Source organism: Pezoporus occidentalis, unplaced genomic scaffold (assembly GCF_034315485.1).
Source record: "Pezoporus occidentalis ecotype Australia unplaced genomic scaffold, CSIRO_AGI_Poc_V1 ctg84, whole genome shotgun sequence".
In the NCBI taxonomy this organism is placed as follows: Eukaryota; Metazoa; Chordata; class Aves; order Psittaciformes; family Psittacidae; genus Pezoporus; species Pezoporus occidentalis.
The window spans coordinates 666,970-688,156 of record NW_026916203.1 but is presented as its reverse complement, the minus strand read 5'-3'; the positions used below and the strand labels follow the sequence as shown (position 1 = coordinate 688,156).

Genomic DNA, 21,187 nt, shown 5'->3' with positions numbered 1-21,187 from the left:
GGCTCGTCCTGGTCCCGCGGTGTGGGCAGTCACAGGCATTGTGAGGGCACCTCGCCCCATCGGCGGCCTCGGTTCCGGCCGGGGAACACAGGGCGAGGGGTGGAATTAGCCAGAAGCTGTGAAGCGTTCAGCTGCATAGGCACCGGGGAAATGGGGCAGCGTGGGGGCACTGCTGCTCTGCTGATGAAGAGCGACAGAGGTAGAACGCTGCTGCACAGTGGCACTCCCTTAAAATTCTAGGCAGGGTTATATGGCCAAAAGAGAAACAAGGGGTAATAAGTAGATTCCCTGCTACCTGGCAGCATATCTCGAACCCTGTGTTCAGTTCTGGGCCTCTCACTGCAAGAGACACGTTGTACAAGAGAGGTGGTGGAGTGGGTCCAGAGAAAGGCAATGGAGCTGATGCAGAGCCTGGAGCACGAGTATGATGGAGAAGGGCTGAGGCACCTGGGAATGTTTAGTCTGGAGAAGAGAAGATTCGGGGGGGGGGGGGGGGGGGGAGCCTTATTGCTTTCTACAACTACCTGAAAGTCGGTTGTAGTGGGGTGTGGATCGGTCTCCCAAGTAACAAGTGGCCTTAAGCTGCACCAGGGGAGGTTTAAATTGGATATTAGGAGATATTTCTTCACAGAGAGGGAGATCAGGCATCGGAACAGACTACCCAGGGAAGTGGTGGAATCACTGTCCCTGGAAGTATTCAAAAACTGTATAGATGAGGCCCTCAGTGATATGGTAGTCTTGGCAGTCCTGGGGTAATGGCTGGGCTTGATGGTCTTAAAGGTCTTTTCCAACCGAGTTGATTCTATGATTCTAGGTATAGGTACCTTTCTCAAGGTTGAAATGCTAGAGGCAAGGGTGATTAAAATGGTACGAAATCATACATGCTGTAGGCTAAAAAGAATCATAGATTGGGTTGGGTTGGAAAGGACCTTAGAGATCATTTAGTTCCAACCTACCAGCCACCTGCAGAGACAGCCACCAGACACACTGGTAGCAGAGGATGCTTAGGAGGTTAAGCGCTCTCTCTTAGGCCTAGATTTTGAGCAGCTAACCTTGTTTTTCAGATTCACTTTCATTTAACTCCCTATGAAATTGCATATTTTTGTGGTCCACATAGGAATTTCCATTTGTTGAGTGGAACTGACCTGCTAGCATGTCTCTGTACCTTCCTGCACAGCTACTGTATCTCTGGGAATGCTTTGCAAGCCTGTCAGTTTAAAGGAAAATTTGGCAGCTGGAAGGGAGAATGTGAGATGTAAGTAGACCCTGTTATTTAAACCCCTGGTAAACTGCAATAGTAATTCTGACTTCGGAGCATTAGAATCAGAACATTAGCCTCAGAAAGTTACTGCTGCTTGTGTCTCCTCCTGTCTGTCTTCCACAGGTTATCACTGGTCAACTGATAGGAGTGAAGCGCGTTAGAGGTTGTACATTTAAACTTTGAGATAGTGATACTTTTGCTGAATAACAGATACTGGCCCAGTGCAGGTAGCAGCCCTTCACATATGCTCCAGTAAAAGTAATGTTTTCCCTTTGGCTTAAGTTTATGTTCTAACCTGGGGAAAATGCGTCCTAGCTGGTAAATCAGTTGTAGAGGTTTCACACTGGGGAATGAAACTAGATACCAAAGGCGTAACTGGGGGAGGTGAAAGCTTGCATTAATGAAGCCTCTAAGAACCTGAAGTGGGCAATGCTGTCATCCAGCCTTGAGGGGACAGGCAAAGATTTTAGGGATCTTTGGCAAAATGATGGCAGCACTAAATTGCAGTTACAATTAAAGCTTTATATTCTTACGAGGGTATTATAATTAGAATGGCACGAAGTTTCTACAAGCAGAATCCATAAAGTACAACCTATAAATAGTATAATATGGAATTTATAGTACAACTTAACTTAAAATTTCTCACCACATAGATCCTATCTTAACCCATAACTTCTAATCACCCAGACCCTTTGCAGACAGGGTCAGATCTTAGTGCATTGTTTGCAGTATCAGTATAATAATTATATTCCAGACTCCAAAAAACGTAAAAGAATACTCATCACTCAGTCCTCAGAGGAAGCAGAGGATGCTGGCCACGGGGGGGTCACAGCCTTCATTTTCTTCCTACTGACCTGGTTTCTTACCCCAGGTAAGCAACCTGGTTTGCTGTGCTGTTTGTGCTTGACTGTATCTGGAAAGTCCTACCTGTTTGTTGCCGGTGACAAGCTAAGTTACTAGGATCTGTTCAGAATCTGCACTTTCTAGTTTGGCTGTGGTATCTTGAATTTGATTTTCCTTAGCTAGCTGCTGTTTGCAGCTCTAATGGAAACCAGGAAATGAAGGTTTTGCCAGTAAGAGGAATAAGAGGGCAAAAGCCTGCGGGGGAGAAGGAGGCAATCCAGCCTCCCTCATTGGGACAATGAGGTGCACACCAAGAAATGTTAAGAACCGATTTGAGCAACCTGTTAAGATTGAACTGAAAATAACTTTGAAAAACACTTTACTGAAATTAGTAGTCAATAAATGCAACAAAAGAAATACATTTTTTAGTATGCCTTTGTAAAGTGCTAAAGAGCATTGGGATACTGACAAAATAGGTGACCAGCCTAGGGGAGAATAGTACCCTTTTGAAAATGCTACATTGTGAGGAAGTCAAAATCTTTTTTTCCATCTGCAGCTGAACATACAGCCTTCTCTCCGTCTCTGATCACTCATATAAAATTTCATTATTACAAGCACAGTATTCTGGTAAATTGTCCCGTTCTCTTCAGGAAATAGATTTAGCCCCAAGACAGTTTTTATTTTACAGTCAGTTGTAGAGGGGAAGGAAAAGTTTGTTCCTTCTGCTATATCTCATCTATAATGATTTCCTTTGATGCTTTTTCCCTTTATTTCCCTCTTTGGCCTGACCTATAAACCCTAAAGTAGATAAAGCACTGAGCTACAAATCACTGTGATTATACAAGTAGCCTAAAATGGGCTTGCAAAGCAGACAGAGCAGAACAAGCCCTTACAGCTGAGGGGAAGGTAAAAGCAGCAGAACAAAGATTTACTGTTAATAAACCAGCAGCTGGGAAAGTCCATAGCTTGTAGTGAGTAGACATAAAATAGTTAAAAGAGAATCCTCTGAAATTATCCTTCCCAGTTCTGACAAGGAGCAAAGAAGCTGTTTCCTACACTATTTGACACAATTCCCACTCATTTTCTTATCTCCATCCTTCTGCCATCCAGTTCCAACAGTGTGTACAACACGAGTCTAACAAGACTCTGGTCTGGAAATGGGTTGGATTCAAGCCTGATGGAGGTAGTGCAGAGAGCTACCCGGTCACATAATAAATTGGTTACGGATAGCCTAAAATAAGAAGGTGGTTGCAAGGCACACAAATGCTGAGTGTTTTGGCAGCTGGAGCCAGGTCACAGGCAACTTATTGTAAAACCATCCAAAACTCCAAATTCAGTTATATTTGTTTCCAGCTTTTGTGACTGTACAGCTTCCATTAATGGAAGCACTGCACCACTGCAGTTCTTTCATGGGTATATCCTAAAACCACCACATAGCACCGCAAAGAAATTCACCATGTAGGCATGAAGATACAGCATATAATAACAGCTTTCCTTTCCTGCAAATTCTTCTGCTTCTTGCTCTGTTCCTACTCTTAAGTGCTATTCATCAGTAAATTAATTCAAGGAAGAAAGTGGGTAATAGCATTCCTGAATAAAAATCTTCAACAGATTTTCATAGCATTAAATGGGGCAATGTAGATTATAAACCAGGTATAAGAAAGTGTGTGTGATGTTTCTTTGGCAGCTAGATTGAAGTTAGAGGGGAAGATAATTCATTAACTGATTTTTTAAGAAGACATAAACTGTGGATTCTACTTCCAGTTTGATGTTCTGCGGCTGGATTCAGAGGGTTTCTTTTTCCCATTTATCTCCAAATCTATGAGAAGTTTGTTTTTATTTATTTTTATTACCAAACTAAATGAGCTAAGCATACATAACTGATGAAACCAAGTTATCTGGAAGGTTTCCAGTTAAGATTAGTTTGTCATTAAATAAACCAAATGTTAAGGATTTTTTACAGATGCTTCAACAGAGGACAGCTTGCCTACAGTGGCTTGCTTGCCTGGCATTCTTTCCCTGTGTATGCTCTTCCCAGATCCTAATTCAAGGGTTGTCCCTGGAAACATGCTGCCTTTGTGATCCGGTTAACTCCATCAAGCCCCAGTCATGTTTAAATTACAGCAGTTGACAGACTGCCTTTTTAAAATTGTGGCTATTTGTATGGAAAAAAAAGACCTATAATACAGAAATGGACCATTATCTGAATTAGTGAATCATGAAACAAAACCTAGAACCTGTTGGCCTGCATAATTTCTCTTTTGAGAGCATATGCAATTTACTTCTGGGACACTTTGATTTACTTGCTATGAACTCCATTCATACAAATATTGGTACCAAAATACTAAACACTGATAGATCAAAAGGCATTTGTGGCCCGTGGATTAAATTTTGAAGAAGCTTTGCATGCTAACAAGGGTTGCTTGACAAAATGTTTAGAACTTGGTTTGAGTTCAACCTTGCGTTTTCCTACAAAATCAGTAAGTCCTTCAGTTGTACAACTGGAATGCCAAAATATTCAATATCTACATGTAGGGAACACAGAATCTCCTGAGTTCAGAAGAAGACTTTTAGGTGTCTTTTAGGTGTCACTCTGAAGCATGGGGCTTTATTTGTTGTATGACATTGCCATTTTAGTGTGTGAATTTTAAAGACGCCATTAACCAAAGTTCTGTGAATATGCATGACATATACTTCATTGGCAAATTTTCTTGTAAGGAAAATATGATATACTACTTAAACAAAACAGAAAAATGCAGCAACTTGGAAAATAGTTTATATCTTGGGTTTGACTCATTGCATACTCAGGTGCTTTAGTGTGGAAAACAGCATCAAAACATAAAATTCTGAATGGGTGACCAGGAAGTGCTAGTTCTGCCAGCTAGGATAAAGAATTAGTGTGTCCTCCCTGGAAAGAGAGATGGAGAGCAGGCAGGGGAGACAGCAGAGAAAGTCTTAGACATTATCAGACTTCAGAAGAAAGGTTAAAATGCAAATCACAGGATTTGTTGTTGGTAAGTTGCCAACTATTCAAAGCAGGCTGCAGTTTTAACGGTATGTGTGTGTACTTTATTCCAACCAATATGAGATGTTTCCTAACTTACAGTGGCGCTCCATGAATGTCATTCTGATATATATAGTAGCAATGTTATCATACTTGCATTGTTTAAGAGACACTCTCACCTCTAAAATAGCATTTATTCACACTAGTTGTTGCTCAGAAGACAGTATGTTAAGTGCTGTTCCAAATAGTGGTTCAAGAAATAAGCCTTTCTGTTGAAGTCAGTTAAACAAACACAGTATGCTTAATTTAAATGCATGAGAATTCATATAATTAAAAAAAAACCTGCAGTTTTTCTACTATGGGCCATGCATTCAATTATCCTCAGAAATTTAGTCAGAACCTGCAAGGTTAACTTAGTCAACACTTGATGAGTTTAAGCCCATCTTAAGTTTAGCTATAAAACTGAATTTAAGATGAATTTGACTGGAATGCCAAATCAGAGGATCAGTTGTTGCAAGTTCACCAGTTCTTGAAAGCAGGATTAGAAGATAGGAGTTCCATTTGAATCTATTCTATCAGTTTATTTCCAAATGTCTGGATTTTTTTTTTTTTTCTTACTACAATGGGAGTAAACACATTCAATCAAGCAGATTTGATTCTAGATTAAGTACAAAAAGACTGCCAATCAAGCTGACTCTTTCAATGATGTAGGCACACTACATTACAACAAAAACATATTAGAAAACAGTTAGATATCCCTGAAATTTCTGCACCCAGACCTGGAAAGCAGGGTCTGTAAAAGTTATCATAAAAGGGAACACAGTTTGAGTCAAGCACAAACATAAATATTTGTGTTTGGGAAATATATAAAGAAAAAAAAAATGAGCCTGTTTACCCAAATGTGCTTACAGAATAAGTGAAATTGCTACAGCTCAGAGACCCCTTAATCCTGTATTATAGGCCATAACATTTCCTTTAGAGTGTTTCAGGACTTGTATCAAGGAAATGTGAAGCTGTGGAGGTGATGAGTACGGGATTAATTCATTTTTGGGGGCTAGCTTCATATGCTTAAAACCAAAAATTAAATTTTCCCTCTAACCATAATGAGTTATAAATTTCTCACTTCAGAAAGAGATAGTCAGAATTTGATTGCCTCTATGCTATCGCAAACTATGTTATTGTTTACTTTTTTCCTCTTTCAAATGCCTGCAAGGTGTATCTGAAACTTCACTTAAAGCTATATTGTTTTACTTTGCAAAAAAGTCACAACTTTATTCACCAACAACACATCTCCCATTCATTTTTAAGAGTATAAGCTTCAGTCCATTATTCTTCATCTAATAAGTCTTTTTTTTTCCTAGTATTTTTCAATAGTGACCAAGAACCAGGCAGTAAAATATTTAAGTTAGAAGAAGGTAGAAGGTAAAAGATCCCTTTTCTTTTCTTGTACATGTGTTGTGTTCCCCATCCGCCTGCTTTGCCACTGTCAGAGACAGTGTGGGGTTAAATGGACTTTGGATCTGAGACCAGAACACTGCAATCACTCTTTCATTCTTAACGTTATAACATAGCCATAAAACTACAATATGCTGCTTCCTCCAATCTACTGGTTTATTTTTAACTGCGCAGTATTTTTATCACAATAATCATGGTTAGTTCTTCTTAAAACCAGCACTTTCTCCTCAAACAACTGCAGTTGAAATAATTTAAACCATGTGCAAGTGATGAAGGACTTATTACAGAAGGTCACTGTATGCCTAGGCTGCTGCACATCCAAAGTGTAGTCACCTCTGCAGATGACAATGGTGACTTGCTGTTAAGAAGTTAAGCGTTTCAGGTAGCTTTTGGTGGAAGCTTTATTGGTTTGTATCTGATAGTGCTTAAAAAGAGCTTTATTCATTATTGTTCCTTTGGTCAATTACATAAAGCTGTTCCAGAAGCAAACCTAAACTCTGACGAGAGCTCAAAGCTATTATTTACCACTATCCCCAATACCCTCCTCCCCCACTTCCCCCCCCCAAAAAAAAGATAAAATTTCACCTTAAAAAAAAAAAAACAACAACAAGCAAAACTAAACAGGACATTTTTATGAGAAAGTTTAGGGTGGGAATGCGAAAGAACAGCTTCAGACCTGTGAAACATTTAACAAGCAATAGGAAAGGTTCCAGTTAAATGCTGGATGTTAGTGATGTTCAGTTTCCTCCTTTGGCCCTACTCAGTCATGCATACATAGCATGTCTGACAAGGATGCTATCTTTGTGAACACTCTGTGATCACATTATAGAGTTTGTATCACTTGCAAAAACGCATACCCGGAGCTAAACCGAGTCCAGCAGCAATAGTGAAGGGTTCCAGAAGTCTGAGTGTAATTTTTCTGAAGAGCAAATGAGAAACACATTGGAGGAACTATAAGCCCTTTTAAAAAACACCTTTAAAAATACCAGACTTTCTCCCAAATTAAAAACTTATGTCCTTTCAAAATCCTAAAACTCAAAATCATTTTGTCAAATTAATTTCCAACCTTTCTTGGGGAAATGCATCTTGGGTCAGAAGTGAATTGTTTCTTATTTCCATGAGAAACCAAGAACAAGGGAGTTTTTTAACAGGTGATGTGGTCAATATCAGGCTTGTCATGAAAAATAATTACTATTCTCTGCTAAGATGCTGACTGCAGAATTTTCAGTCCAGCTGTGGACTCCACAAAGCTGAGCTTCCCTTCAGTTTTGTGGTTTTTAAGTGGCTACTTTTAGTAATAATTTATACTTAAAAAATGGAGGCATAGAGATGCAAGCTGGCAAAGAAGAGTAACAGTGTTTTGTGGTGGATTTTTCTGTGGTGTCCAAAGGCTCTTGGTTCCTGTGCTGCCTCTGAAGGGACATGGGGATTTGAAGCAGTGGAGAAAAGCCAGAGGTGAGGGGCATGGCTGTCACCAGCCTCTCCTTGCAGCACTGTGTAGAGCAGGACAAACTCCTCTGCTAAGAAGCCAACATGGGAACAGCTGATTAGACTGAAAAGCAATTTTCTCGATTGAATTAACCAGTGGAAATAACAATTGGAGGGTCTGAAGTTACACACCTACAAAGTTACTTGATTTGTAAAGGCAATGAACATACCATTCTGCTTCATTAAAAACTATGTTTTTTTCTGTCTTTGAAAATTGGTGCACGTCTTGATCTAGTTATGCCCAATGAAGGAATTAAGTTCCTGATTCTAATTAGCAGTTGGGTACTTTGTGCATTTCTAAAGCAGGCGTTACTGACACTGATGTCAAGGTCTATTTATACTGCCAGAGAAGTAAACTGTTGCCTCGTGTATGGTAACTTGATAAAGTTGTTTGACTCAGACTACAAGTTTGGCTGATAAATAAAGTTGATGCACTGACTTCTGTTTGGTGTTTGACTTGGTGCTCATAAAGTTTTGATTAAAAAGTAAGAGAAATGCAAAAACCCATCCCCATGACCTACACAAAACCCCAGCTAACTACTAGCAATCAAAATGTAACTGTGCACAGATAAATGGGTATGTACCGAAAAGTGATGTGGCTGTTGGCCTTTCACAGCCTAACATGGATCAGAGATTTTTCTATCTAGAACTAGAAGACATGCTATTAACATTTGCAGGGAGTGGTGCATAAATGCAGGGAAGCATCTGCCAAGCAGAGTGCTGCAGCTCATCATTCCCCCAGTGTTGTATCTCTAATTGACAAAGAAATACAGGATTAAGCCACTTTGATGACAGTGAGTGCTCTGTCTAAACCTTAGTAAGAAGAGTCTCAAGGAAGATGCTGGTATCTGAGTAGCTGGAAGGTACTCTTTTCAAATATTAGTGTGGGTTGATGTAAGAGACAGAGGGCTCAGCTGCTGACAGATTTGGGTTACACAGACAAGCTCACCATCTACTCTTACAACACCTGCTGGAAGCAGAAAACTTGCTGTACAACTGACCAAGGTGATGGTGGTGCGATTGCCAAATTCACCATGTCTGCCAAATGCAGCAAGTGCTGAAGGAAGGAGAAGGCAGCTTTCTAATAGGCTGTCTTGTCATGCTGATGAGACGAAATGCAAGGAGTGAGGAAAGAAGGAAGCCCTGCTTACCTCTCCTGTGACTGAGAAGGCGACTCTCCTGACCAGCTAATCAAACATACTCCCAGCATCTAATGGGCAAGTTGCTGTAGTCCTGGTGTGTAGTTATGAATGTAAATATGGCACTACCTCAGTCAAGTCCTATAGCCTATGTAATATAAGAGGTTCAGATAGTTGATTTTAATAGCTCTTTCTGTTGCTATTGTATTTCCTTTAAATCAAGTATTTGGGCTAGCATTGATTGATTTTAGGACCTTGAACCTTCGAATGCCTTATGTAATCTTGAAGAATCCACTTTATAACTTAACACTGAGCTAGCTATTTAATGAGGACCCTGTCATGTCTTTTAGCTACTTGCTGATTTTTGTTTGCTCCCCTTCTGATTTAAAATCTGACCTCTGGCTGTAAAAAAAAAAAACCAAGAAAACAAAAAAAAAAAAAGAGGAGTTTTATCTGATACGTTCTTTATTGTCACCACTTCCCTGAGCAGCCTTTTCTAATGCCTGCCTTTCAGTGAAGAAATTTTTCCTAATATCAGATCTAAACGTGCCCTCATACAATTTGAAGCAATTATCTCTCGTCCTCTTCCTTGCTACCTGGGAGAAGAGACCGACCCCCACCTCACTACAACCTCCCTACAATCTCCTTTCAGGTAGTTGTAGAGAGCAGTAAGGTCCCCCCTGAGTCATTTCTCATTAGACTTGTACTCCAGGCCCTTCACTAGCTCCATTGCCCTTTTCTGGACCCACTCCAGCATCTCAATGTCTGTCTCTGTGGTAGTGAGGGGCCCAGAACTGAACACAGGATTCGAGGTGCAGCCTCACCAGTGCCAACTACAGGGGGATGATCGCTGCCCTGGCCTGGCTGGCCATACTACTGCTAATGGAGACCAGGATGCTGTTGGCCTTCTTGGGTGCCTGGGCACTAGCTGGCTTGTGTTCAGCTCTATTGATCAGTACCCCCAGCTCCTTTTCCAGCGAGCAGCTTTCCATCCACTCTTCCTCCAGCCTGTAGCATTGCATGTGGTTGTTGTGTCCCAAGTGCAGGACCTGGCAAACCTAGCATTTTGCCTTGTTGAACCTCATACCGTTGGCCGCAGCCCATTGATCCAGCCTGTCCAGATCCCTCTGCAGAGCCTTCCTACCCTCAGACAGATCAACACTCCCACCCAACTTGGTGTTATCTGCAGATTTACTGAGGGTGCACCCAATCCCTCATCTAGATTGTCAGTGAAGATATTAAACAACACTAGCCCAAATACTGAGCCCTGGGGGACACCACTAGTAACCAGTCACGACATAGATGTGACACCATTCACCACTGCTCCCTAGGCTCTTCCATCCAGCCAGTTTTTTACTCAGCAAAGAATACACCTATGCAGGCCATGAACAGACAAATTCTCCATGTTTGTGTCTAAGGCCAAAGTGCCAGATTTTAAAGTAAATTTTGTGTTTGGGGTTAAAAAGAGGGAAATTGAAAGGCAAGGAGGGTGAAGAAAGAGAAGAAAAAATGAACCAAGCAGCGAAGTCTGGTATTTTACCATAGGTTATGGAAGTCTTCAGTATATTACACTTCTTGAATCTAGCCAAACTGTCATCCAACACAAGGTTAACAGCTGAGTGTGAAAGACTTGGTGGATCAGCTTAGTTCATAATTGATGTTCTTTCACACAGTGGTTGCAATCAGAAGTAACTGTCATTCTCATTTCCTGACACAGTAAGGTGTTGGACTAAAAAGCAATGCAGACAAATGGAGAAAGTCCCTTCAGGTCAGTGGTGTGACACTTTGTCAGCTGTACGGAGGGACATGTATACTATGTGCCTTTTGCTATCGTATTGTCTCCTTTCACTTTTACTGCTAATATTTGTTTTATATAAGTGTTTAAATAAGCATCCATCACTGTCCGTATTCTCCTGCTTAATCCTATGGTGAAGTCATAATTCTGAATTTACATCATCGTCTTCTGTTGTCCTGGAAATGACTGATGACAAAGTTCAGACTTCATACCACCCCACAGTTTAAAGATAGATTCTATAGATTAAAATCACATTTTATGTGTTTAACAATCATGCTTTCTCCATTAAACATCTTTAGAATGACAAGAAAAACAGTGTGTAAAATCACAGATTCATAAGGAACATTCAGACTTAAATTACCATTTAATTTAAGGTCCCAAGTTAAAAAGTGAGTTACAATCATCTGTGCATTTTCTAAGTTCATCTTGAAAGTAGTAACAGTATAGTTACAATATTTTTGAAAGTCAGGTTCTTTCTATGATTGTTGAGAGGTTCTGTGTAATAGTTTTCAAAGTCAGTTGGCAAAACTGTATTTGAAAAAAAAAACCCAAAACTCCAAAACATTTTGATTCGATACATTCTACATCTAATAAGATAAAGTGTGAAAAAAAAACTTAATATTTTTATGTTTAAACAATCTAACCTAACTCTTACATTTCCATCTGACTTTTTTCCTTGCAGGTTTTAACTGTATGTGGTAAGACCTCAAAGAGCATGTTTTTTTCCAAAATGCATCACAGTTCATACTGATTAAGTACAGATTTATTTGTCACAGATTTGCACCCCTCATATTCCTCATTTAATCTGGAATTAGTTCTATGATTAGGGAAAAGGTACTGAGCGGTTTGTCCTACAGTACTTTCATTGTGGTGACACTCTTGTCTGACAGCTTAATGCAGCATCAGCAGAACTCAGTGGGGCTTTCAATAAAGCCCTTAGTCTCATCTTCAGCAAAACAGCTCGAGGTCTCTGCTTTCCAACTGCCTGAGAATGACAGGTGCTGAGCTGCAAAATACTTAGCTCGAATTCACCTCATATAAAATGGATGTCATGCAACCTGACAGGTAGAGTAATGTATATCTGCTCAACTAATGATGGACGCATTAGTCTCATCTCAGAGGTTTGCAGACCCAGGATTTTACTGTAATAATAACTATAGCTTGGATTCAAAGGTGACTTTAAGTGCTTCAATGTATTTATGAGCCAAGAGACAGCCTTACTCCGAAATGGTCACCTTAATGCACTCCTGTAGCTCTGTCTTATTGGACTGCAATGTATTTTGCCATTAATTACGTTTGGGAAAGAGCTAAAGGCTTCAGACATTGTTTACTGCAGCAGCTCACCTCTGGCCTGGAGTAGACTTACGGCTTTCCCACTTCTTATATTCAGTGGCCTGTAAGTTTTGGCAAGATTAGAATTTCTGCAAGTATTGATTCCTTCAGAAACATTTCCTTATCTATGTGTTTCTTGCCTGTGGGATGATGACCAAAGTGTGTTTGCTTTTTTCTGTTCAAAGAGAAATATTCAAAAGTAGATTGTGTATATGTTCACAACAGAATGATCATGCCATGCAAACTGCTTTCATATCTGGATGGCACGATCATAATGTGTCCGCCAGGGCATGGTGTGAGGCCATGTGAGTAATAGACCATTTCTCTTACCAGCCTGGCAGGTGGAAGGGATCAGTTTTCTGGTAGCAGGTGATTCTTTCATAGCTATGAAGTCATGGCTTATTTTTTTATTGGATCACATAATTGCAAAATAATTCAGACTGGAAGGGACCTCAGGAGGTCTTTAGTGCATCCTCCTGCTCCAAACAGTGTCAGTGTCTGAAGTCAGACAGCGTCACTCAGGGCCTTCTCCAGTCAGGGCTCAAAATTCTCCAAAGACAAGCACTGCACAGCATCTTTGGCTGAGCTCTGCCAGTGCCTCACTGTCCTCCTGGAGAGAAAGTTTTTCTCCAATCCAGTGTGAACCACGTATTTCAGCTCATGTACATTGTTTCTCATCCTTTTCCCATATACCACTGCGAAGAACCTGGCTCCATCTAATTTGATTGTTACTCAGCCCTGAAACATCATATACGTTTTACAATGGGCAAAGGAAACCAGCAGTGTCAAAATCAGAATTCTAGTGTGCCAGCAGCACCAGAACTCACACTGCTATCAGCCAATCAATGAAAAAATATTTTGTAAAGCAATATTACAGCAAGCCATAGATTTTATTACTGAGCTCATTCTAACTCATGCTATCTGAAGCTTATGTGATCTGTAAACTTCTGAAGCATTTTTTGTCAACTTGAGGACTTCCAGTTTTTTGTCTTGTTCCAACACTGTGTAGTTCAACACAAAACTGTCACACTGCAGAAGAGACAGACACTAGTTTTAATGTCAGAAGAGAGAGCTGATCTTTTTGGTGCTTCTATAGATAAATAATCAATTCATGCTAGAGCCATAGTTAACCACAACACATAGCATTAGCCATCTCTAAGCAAGTGGAAGAGAAAAATGATTTTCAGAGTTGTTTCTACAGATTAAAAATTTTTTTTTGGAAAAGCTCACTGTTGTGACTCCTCCTGGAACTGACTCCCCCAGGGGTGGAAACGCAGCCCTGCCATCTGCCGTGGACTGATCCAGACTGCACTGGAACAGGGGCAAGCTCCAGAACACCTGCAATACGTTGATGACATTATCGTGTGGGGCGATACAGCGGAAGAAGTCTTTGAGAAAGGGAGGAAAATAATCCAGCTCCTGCTGAAAGGAGGTTTTGCCATAAAACGGAGTAAGGTCAAGGGACCTGCACAGGAGATTCAATTTTGGGGAATAAAATGGCAAGATGGATGTCACCAGAACCCCACAGATTTAATCAACAAGATAACAGCAGTGTCTCCACCAACTAATAAGAAAAAAACACAAGCTTTCGTGGGTGCTGAGGTTCTGGAGAATGCACATCCCAAATTGTAGTTTGATTGTAAGCCCTATCGTGTGACCCAGAAGAATGATTTTAAATGGGGCCCTGAGCAACAACAAGCCTTTGAGCAAATTAAACATGAGACAGTTCATGCAGTAGCCCCTGGACCAGTCCAGACCGGGCTGTACACCGCAGCCGGGGAGAATGGTTCTGCCTGGAGCCTCTGGCAGAAAGCTCCAGGGGAGACGCGAGATCAACCCCTCGGCTTTTGGAGTCGGGGATACAAAGGATCTGAGGCCAGCTATACCCCAACTGAGAAAGAGATACTGGCAGCCTATAAAGGGGGTTGAGCTGCTTCAGAAGTGATTGGCACTGAAGCACAGCTCCTCCTGGCACCCTGGTTGCCCATGCTGGGCTGGATGTTCAAAGGCAGGGTCTCCTCTACACATCATGTAACTGATGCTACATGGACTAAGTGGGCTGCCCTAATTACACAACGAGCTCATATAGGGAATCCCAGTTGTCCAGGAATTCTGAAAGTCATCATGGACTGGCCAGAGGGCAAAGATTTTGGAATGTCACCAGAGGAGGAGGTGATGCGTGCTGAAGAGGCCCCACCATACAATAAACTGTCAGAAAGTGAAAAGCAGTATGCCTTGTTTACTGATGGGTCTTGCCGTATTGTGGGAAAGCATCAGAGATGGGAGGCAGCTGTATGGAGTCCTGGACGACAAGTTGCAGAAACTGCTGAAGGAGAGGGTGAATCAAGTCAGTTTGCCGAGGTGAAAGCCATCCAGCTGGCCCTGGACATTGCTGAACGAGAAAAGTGGCCAGTACTTTACCTCTATACTGACTCATGGATGGTGGCAAATGCCCTGTGGGGGTGGTTGCTGCAATGGAAGCAGAGCAACTGGCAACGCAGAGGTAAACCCATCTGGGCTGCTGCACTGTGGAAAGATATCTGTGCCCGAGTGCAGAATGCGGTGGTGAAGGTATGCCATGTAAACGCTCATTTACCTAAGAGTCGGGTCACTGAGGAACACCAGAACAACCAACAAGTGGATAAAGCGGCTAAGATTGAAGTGGCTCAGATGGACTTAGATTGGCAACATAAGGGTGAATTATTTTTGGCCCGGTGGGCCCATGACACCTCAGGCCATCAAGGCAGAGATGCAGCATACCGGTGGGCTCGTGATCGAGGTGTTTACTTAACAATGGACACTATTGCCCAGGTTATTCATGACTGTGAAACGTGCTGCAATTAAGCAAGCCAAATGGTTAAAGCCTCTTTGGTATGGAATACGATGGCTGAAGTACAACTATGGGGAGGCCTGGCAGATTGACTATATCACACTGCCACCAACCCGCCAAGGCAAGCACCATGTGCTTACCATGGTGCAAACAACCACCGGATGGCTGGAAACACACTGTGCCCCATGCCACTGCCCAGAACACTATCCTGGGCCTTGAGAAACAGATTTTGTGGCAACACGGCACCCCAGAGAGAACTGAGTCAGACTCATTTCCAGAACAACCTTTTAGACACTTGGGCCAAAGAACATGGCATTGAGTGGGTATGTCACATCCCCTACCATGCACCTGCCTCTGGGAAAATCAAATGGCATGATGGGCTGTTAAAAACTACACTGAGAGCAGTGGGTGGTGGGACTTTCAAACATTGGGATGCACACTTACCAAAACCCAACTGGTTGGTCAACACCAGAGGATCTGCCAACAGCTGTGCTCCAACCCAGAAGTCAGAACTTCTACATACTGTAGAAGGGGACAAAGTTCCTGTGGTGCACATAAAGAATTTGCTGGGGAAGACAGTCTGGGTTATTCCTGCTTCGGGTAAAGGCAAACCCACTCGTGGGATTGCTTTTTCTCAGAGACACAGATATACAAGGTGGGTAATGCGGGATGATGGGGAAGTCCAATGTGTACCTCAGGGGGATTTGATTTTAGGGGCAAACAGCCAATGAACTCAATTGTATGCTATTGCCTGCTATGTAGCACTTTTATAGCCCACCAACCATATCTCTTCAGGTCACCAGTGACTGGCCCTGACTTCCCTCCGACCATGATCCCAACAAAGAATGAACTTTGATGAAACCAGATAAGTTCTGTGCTAAAGGAACAATTAGCACCAACAGGCAATGATCCAACACTGCACACAGCCTCTCCTGCCCTGAAAGACTGTTACAAGAGATGGAGCCAGACATCTTGGACCAGACAGACTCAGCAGCTTTATAGGGACTGGGCCATGGACTAACTGTGTCTCTGTGTGTGTGTGTGTGTGTGTGTATGTATATATATATGTATATATATGAGACAAGAGTGATGGTATATTGAAAAAGTGGGATCTGAGCATGATGTGAATGGCATGGAATAAAGGGTGGATACTATCCTGTGTTCAGCAGTAGCAGTCATTTTTCTCCCTCTTAGTCGCTGGTGCAGTGCTGTGGTTTTGACTTTCAGACTGGGAACAGTGCTGATAACACCGATGTTTTTATTTGTTGCTCAGTAATGTTTACTCTGACCAAGGACTTTGTGAGTCTCATGCTGTGCCAGGAAGGAGGAAGCAGAGACAGGACACCTGACCCAAGCTAGCCAAAGAGATATTCCATACCACAGCACATCATGCCCACTATATAAACTGGTGGCAGTTTCCCGGATGGGTCACTGCTTAGGTAGGGCTGGGTATCGGTCAGCAGGTGGTGAGCGGTTGTGTTCTCTTCCCTTGTTATTTCCCTTATCATTATTATTATTGGTGGTAGCAGCAGTGGTTTGTGTTATACCTGAGTTACTGGACTGTTCTTATCTCAACCCGTGAGAGTTACATTCTTTCGATTCTCCTCCCCATCTCTCCGGGAGCGGGGGGTAGGAAGGCGGGTGGAGTGAGATTGCAGCTGCATGTTTCTGAGTTACAGCTGGGCTTAAACCGCGATATATATATAAAGGATTATATGTAAAGCAAGGCAGATGGGATTTTTAGGAAGCATACCAGGTCTCTACCATAACAATTGATTTACATGGAACCATTCTATATATTTAGAAGCGTATACTGTATTTGTGTTTCTCTGAAGTAAATTCCTGTTTCTTTTCTTCTTCTCTGAAAACCAATCAGTGCTAAATTAAGCAATCCAGAAAAACTTGTCTTAAGTGTTTACTACATACCATTCCTGGCAGCAGTACCGGTGTTGGGATAAACCAGCCCATAATTTAAGAATACACAGGAACTACAGCACCTTCTCCAGACATACATGTAAAGATGCTCAGTAAAACTATGGTCATCTTAATTTATTGAATAATAATACTTTTCATCTTAATTTATTGAATAATTTACTTTTCACCTTGTGTACCTAACCTGAAATTCATGTGAGCTGGTGTTATGTTAAAAGTAAGATAGGACAATTTGACAGAAAATAAACCCTTTTGTGTTCCAACTGGTTCTCAGATACTAGAAAGGCTGGGTGCAGCTGGGCTTAGATTCTGGGTGATGCCCATTTTACCACTGTCAGTCCTGTCACATTCAGTATGTTGAACAATCACAATTCCAGATGCACTAATAGCGCACTACACCTTTGGCCTAATCGTGCTCATGAACTAACATGGCCACACTGAAGGATTTGGTTGCATTCAAAGAGAACACTGTTATGATTAGCTACTTAAACAGTGCAGTTTATTGAAGCAACAGATACAGGTTCCTCTGGATTGCCAGTGGTAAATACACTGTCTGCAAATGCATGTGCAAATAATAGGTTATACAAATGCATGATAAAGTTATGAATAATACAGCCTGGCTTTGAAATGTAAAAGTAAGTAAAAAGTAACTCTATATACTGATTCCTAATTTTCCCAGAGAAGCACTTAATACAGTGCAAGTCTTACCCAAAGGCGTCCCTATGGTGGGGGAGAAAGGTCCAGCCCGTCAACCAGCCCCAGGAGTCAAGGGTAATCTGCTGATGGAACCTTCCTTGACTTGTCCATGATGATGTCTTCCCTAATATTCCCCCTTCCTTGGACCATTTTATACTATTTTTCACCTTTAAGGTGGAGCTTGAATGACTCTAGTCATACATACCTTCATTATTACCGATGTAAAATTCTCTCTCTTCACTTTTAAAGATATATACCATGAAGAATTCAAAGAGCATGCTCAAAGAGGGGTGGTCTCACTTTGAAGGTGGATTGCATTAGAGATGGGGGTGTATTTTTGTATTATAATGTATTAAAATGCGTTATAATGAAGCAAAGTTTGCACAAAGGAAAACATTTTGTCGAAAGATGACAGACTGTTGGCTCAAGGTAGCAAGTATATAGTGTTATCAGTCTCTAATACCACTTAGTTCTCATCTCTGCTGGTGTTAGGACAGAGTGTGACCACAGAATCTCCACCCTGATCCATCCTCCATCAATGCTGCCATGGGAACCTCTGTGGATTGCGATTCCTGGCATATCAAGTGTAGCCACGTCTTCCCCTGAAAGTCCATTTTGCCTTTATGTGTGAACAATGCTACATTTTAAATACAGGTTTAACTTCTAATTATTCCACATATTCCACCCCATGACTAAAGTCACTCAAGCTTCATGATACTTAGAAGGAATTGGGAATATCCCATATATTCTTTGAGTGAGGATTGTCAAGTACATATATACCTTGTGGGAATACCGAATGAGTTAAGCGTTTCATCACAATCAGAAGTCTAACATATAACGCAATTGTCAAAGCAAAACATAATACAGTGAGCACTAGCAAAACCACAACAGGCTGGCCAGCTTCTTGATGACTTCAATAACTTGGGATGAAACATTTGGACATCATTACATTTTGCGTACCTGAGAGTACTCTTCTTTTCTCTTGCAGAACTGCAAGAAAAATAAACTGAGTTCCGAAACGGGTTATCCAAGCAGATGAAAAACCTACCTGAAAATAGTCTAGGTTGGGGAAAATAATCATTCTTTTGTTGATAATATTCTTGAAGAAAGACGTCTTAGAAACTTTGTGGAAATTATGTAGAAACTCTTGTAATTGTATTATGAAAGGCAATCAAAATGTGTTGCTTCTATTTCCACTTCTGCTGAAAAAAGAAATAAATCAATTTATCTTAGGCTGTAATAAATTATAATCTGAATCTTAGAAGCCAAAGAAGGATCATTTAAAAGACTGTAAATTCTAGTGAAGGTAAGTAAAATACACTCACAAACCAATACTTTGTACTGAGTAATGTACATTGTACAATACTCAGCACACGTACTGAGAAATATACATATAAATCAATATGTTGACAAACCAAGTGTACCTAAAATACTACTGTATTGTTCAAATTTAGTAACATGCTGAAATCTGGGGCATCCATAAGGAATTTTTTTTGTAAAATTCTCAGCATAGGTCAAACCTGAGGCCTTTTACATTGATGTTTCACATATTGTACAAAATCAGCTTATGAACAGCTTCAAAAATCAGAATCTGTGGAGCCTTGAAAATAAGGCTTTGATGTATACTATAAACACATAATCCAGGAATCCCCCCGCAGTGTTCACTACTCAAAATGATGGAGCTATGCCTTGAACAGGGGTATGTAACAGTTCCGTAGGAACACTGACAATAATTCATTTGACATACTCCTGAGGGAAACATCCTTAACTTCCAAGTTTGCCTAACCCTGCAGCAGTGGACCTGAGCCAATGTGCCAAGTCTCAGTTCTGTCTATTCATACCGAGTTTTGAGATGGGAGCCACAACAGCAAGTTTTAGCCGTGTAACTACATTGGCCAGGAGCCAAGAAAATATGCATACCTCATCACCAGTGCTGTGGCAGCAGAAGGATTTTACAGGTTCAGTTCACGTGCTGCAAAAGGTTTTTTCAGTGATGAAAGCTGGTGCTCCTCAGGGACCTGGTTTAGGTTATACCGGGAAAAGTACTGCCTTTGCTACAATCAGCTATGGTACTTCCTCCACATCTCACTCTACCCACAAGCCTTCTTAAATGGACACCAAAAATAGTAAACTTTTGACACCAGTCAAAAGTTAACATAAGGAAAGAGTAATCTCTAATAGTACTCATTTGATCCCAGTTGGCAATCAAACACTAATAAAAATAGATTTGTGGATGGGCAAATATTGATACTAATATGTCTACTAATCAGCATCTTCACTACTTTTGCTAATTTTAAATCTTTTCGTATTGAAATATTTGTAAATATAATTATGACCGAACAACCTATGTGTTAGTCTGTTTCCTGGAATTTTCAGGTGATTTATAATACCTTTAATTCTCTTTTTGAAGTAAAACTTCCAGAAATGGTTATCTTATTCACATTTACTTGAAGTAATCAAACAGTATTGAGGTCAAGTATACACCTCAGCAGGAGGGGTCTGGGCTTCTATGTGTATTTTTGCTCCTGAAATCTGTGAGCCCAGAAATCTGCCTGTCCCTGAAATGGAGAAAAGGTCCACTACATGGATGAAAAATCTGGGACTGAGACTAAATGCTGCAATTTAATATTTGTGCCAACTTGTTCTATTAGAAGAATATTTTCCCCATGTCTTGCAGCTTGTGTATTACTAACATATACGTTAAAATACACAGCTTAGCTATGTCTAACAGTCTGATATAAAGCATAATGCAAAAAGGATGAAGAGAAAAGGAACACACAAGCATCCTGTAATACCATCTGAAATGCTGCTTCCTTGCTTTATTACCTCTAAGCACATTTCTGTTGTAATATTTTTCTCGTCAATGCAGCATATTTCTGGAATTTCAGATGAAAACCAAAAAAAAAAAAGGCATACCATGTGAACATTCTTGGTTTTCTTTATAGCCAAAAAGGGTTTACAATGAATCCCGTGACACCCTGTGTGGGGCAAGAAGGGGGTGCAGGGCATGTAGGGGCTGCAGCAGTGCCATGTCACAGGCACCACTATGGCAGGGGCAGCTGCGGACCAAGAGCTGGCATCACGTGCTACTGCTTTGGGAGCATTTTCCCTCCCCCTTGGTAGCCTACAAATGGATTGCTGCAACTCAGCTTCTTCTTCCATGAGAAAGGAGAGGTGGTTTTGTCTTTGTATTATGAAATACAGTGAAAAGGAGAAAGATTTTTTCACTAGAGTCTTTGCTGCAGAGAGAAAAATCTCGTGGTTTCTCTTGGAGCCTGCCCCAGTGATTCCCCAGCACTGCTGTTTCGGTCACAAATGTTGTGAAAGCCGGAAAGGGCTTTCTGGGCCCCTCTAACAATGGAAAAACTGACACCTGGTAAGCTAAAACTTCAGTATAAACTTCAGACGTTAA

General features: G+C 41.2%; 1 protein-coding gene across 1 annotated transcript in view; it reads left to right on the top strand.

The window, feature by feature from the left end:
• Positions 1-16,139, top strand: part of LOC134156298 (ribonuclease H-like) — a 384,552-nt gene extending 368,413 nt beyond the window's left edge. The window contains exon 2 of the mRNA XM_062604247.1: positions 14,490-16,139. Within this exon, the coding sequence (XP_062460231.1) occupies positions 14,490-15,161 (672 nt within the window). The 3' untranslated portion in view covers positions 15,162-16,139. The remainder of the gene's footprint in view (positions 1-14,489) is intronic.
• The last annotated feature ends 5,048 nt before the right edge of the window (positions 16,140-21,187 follow it).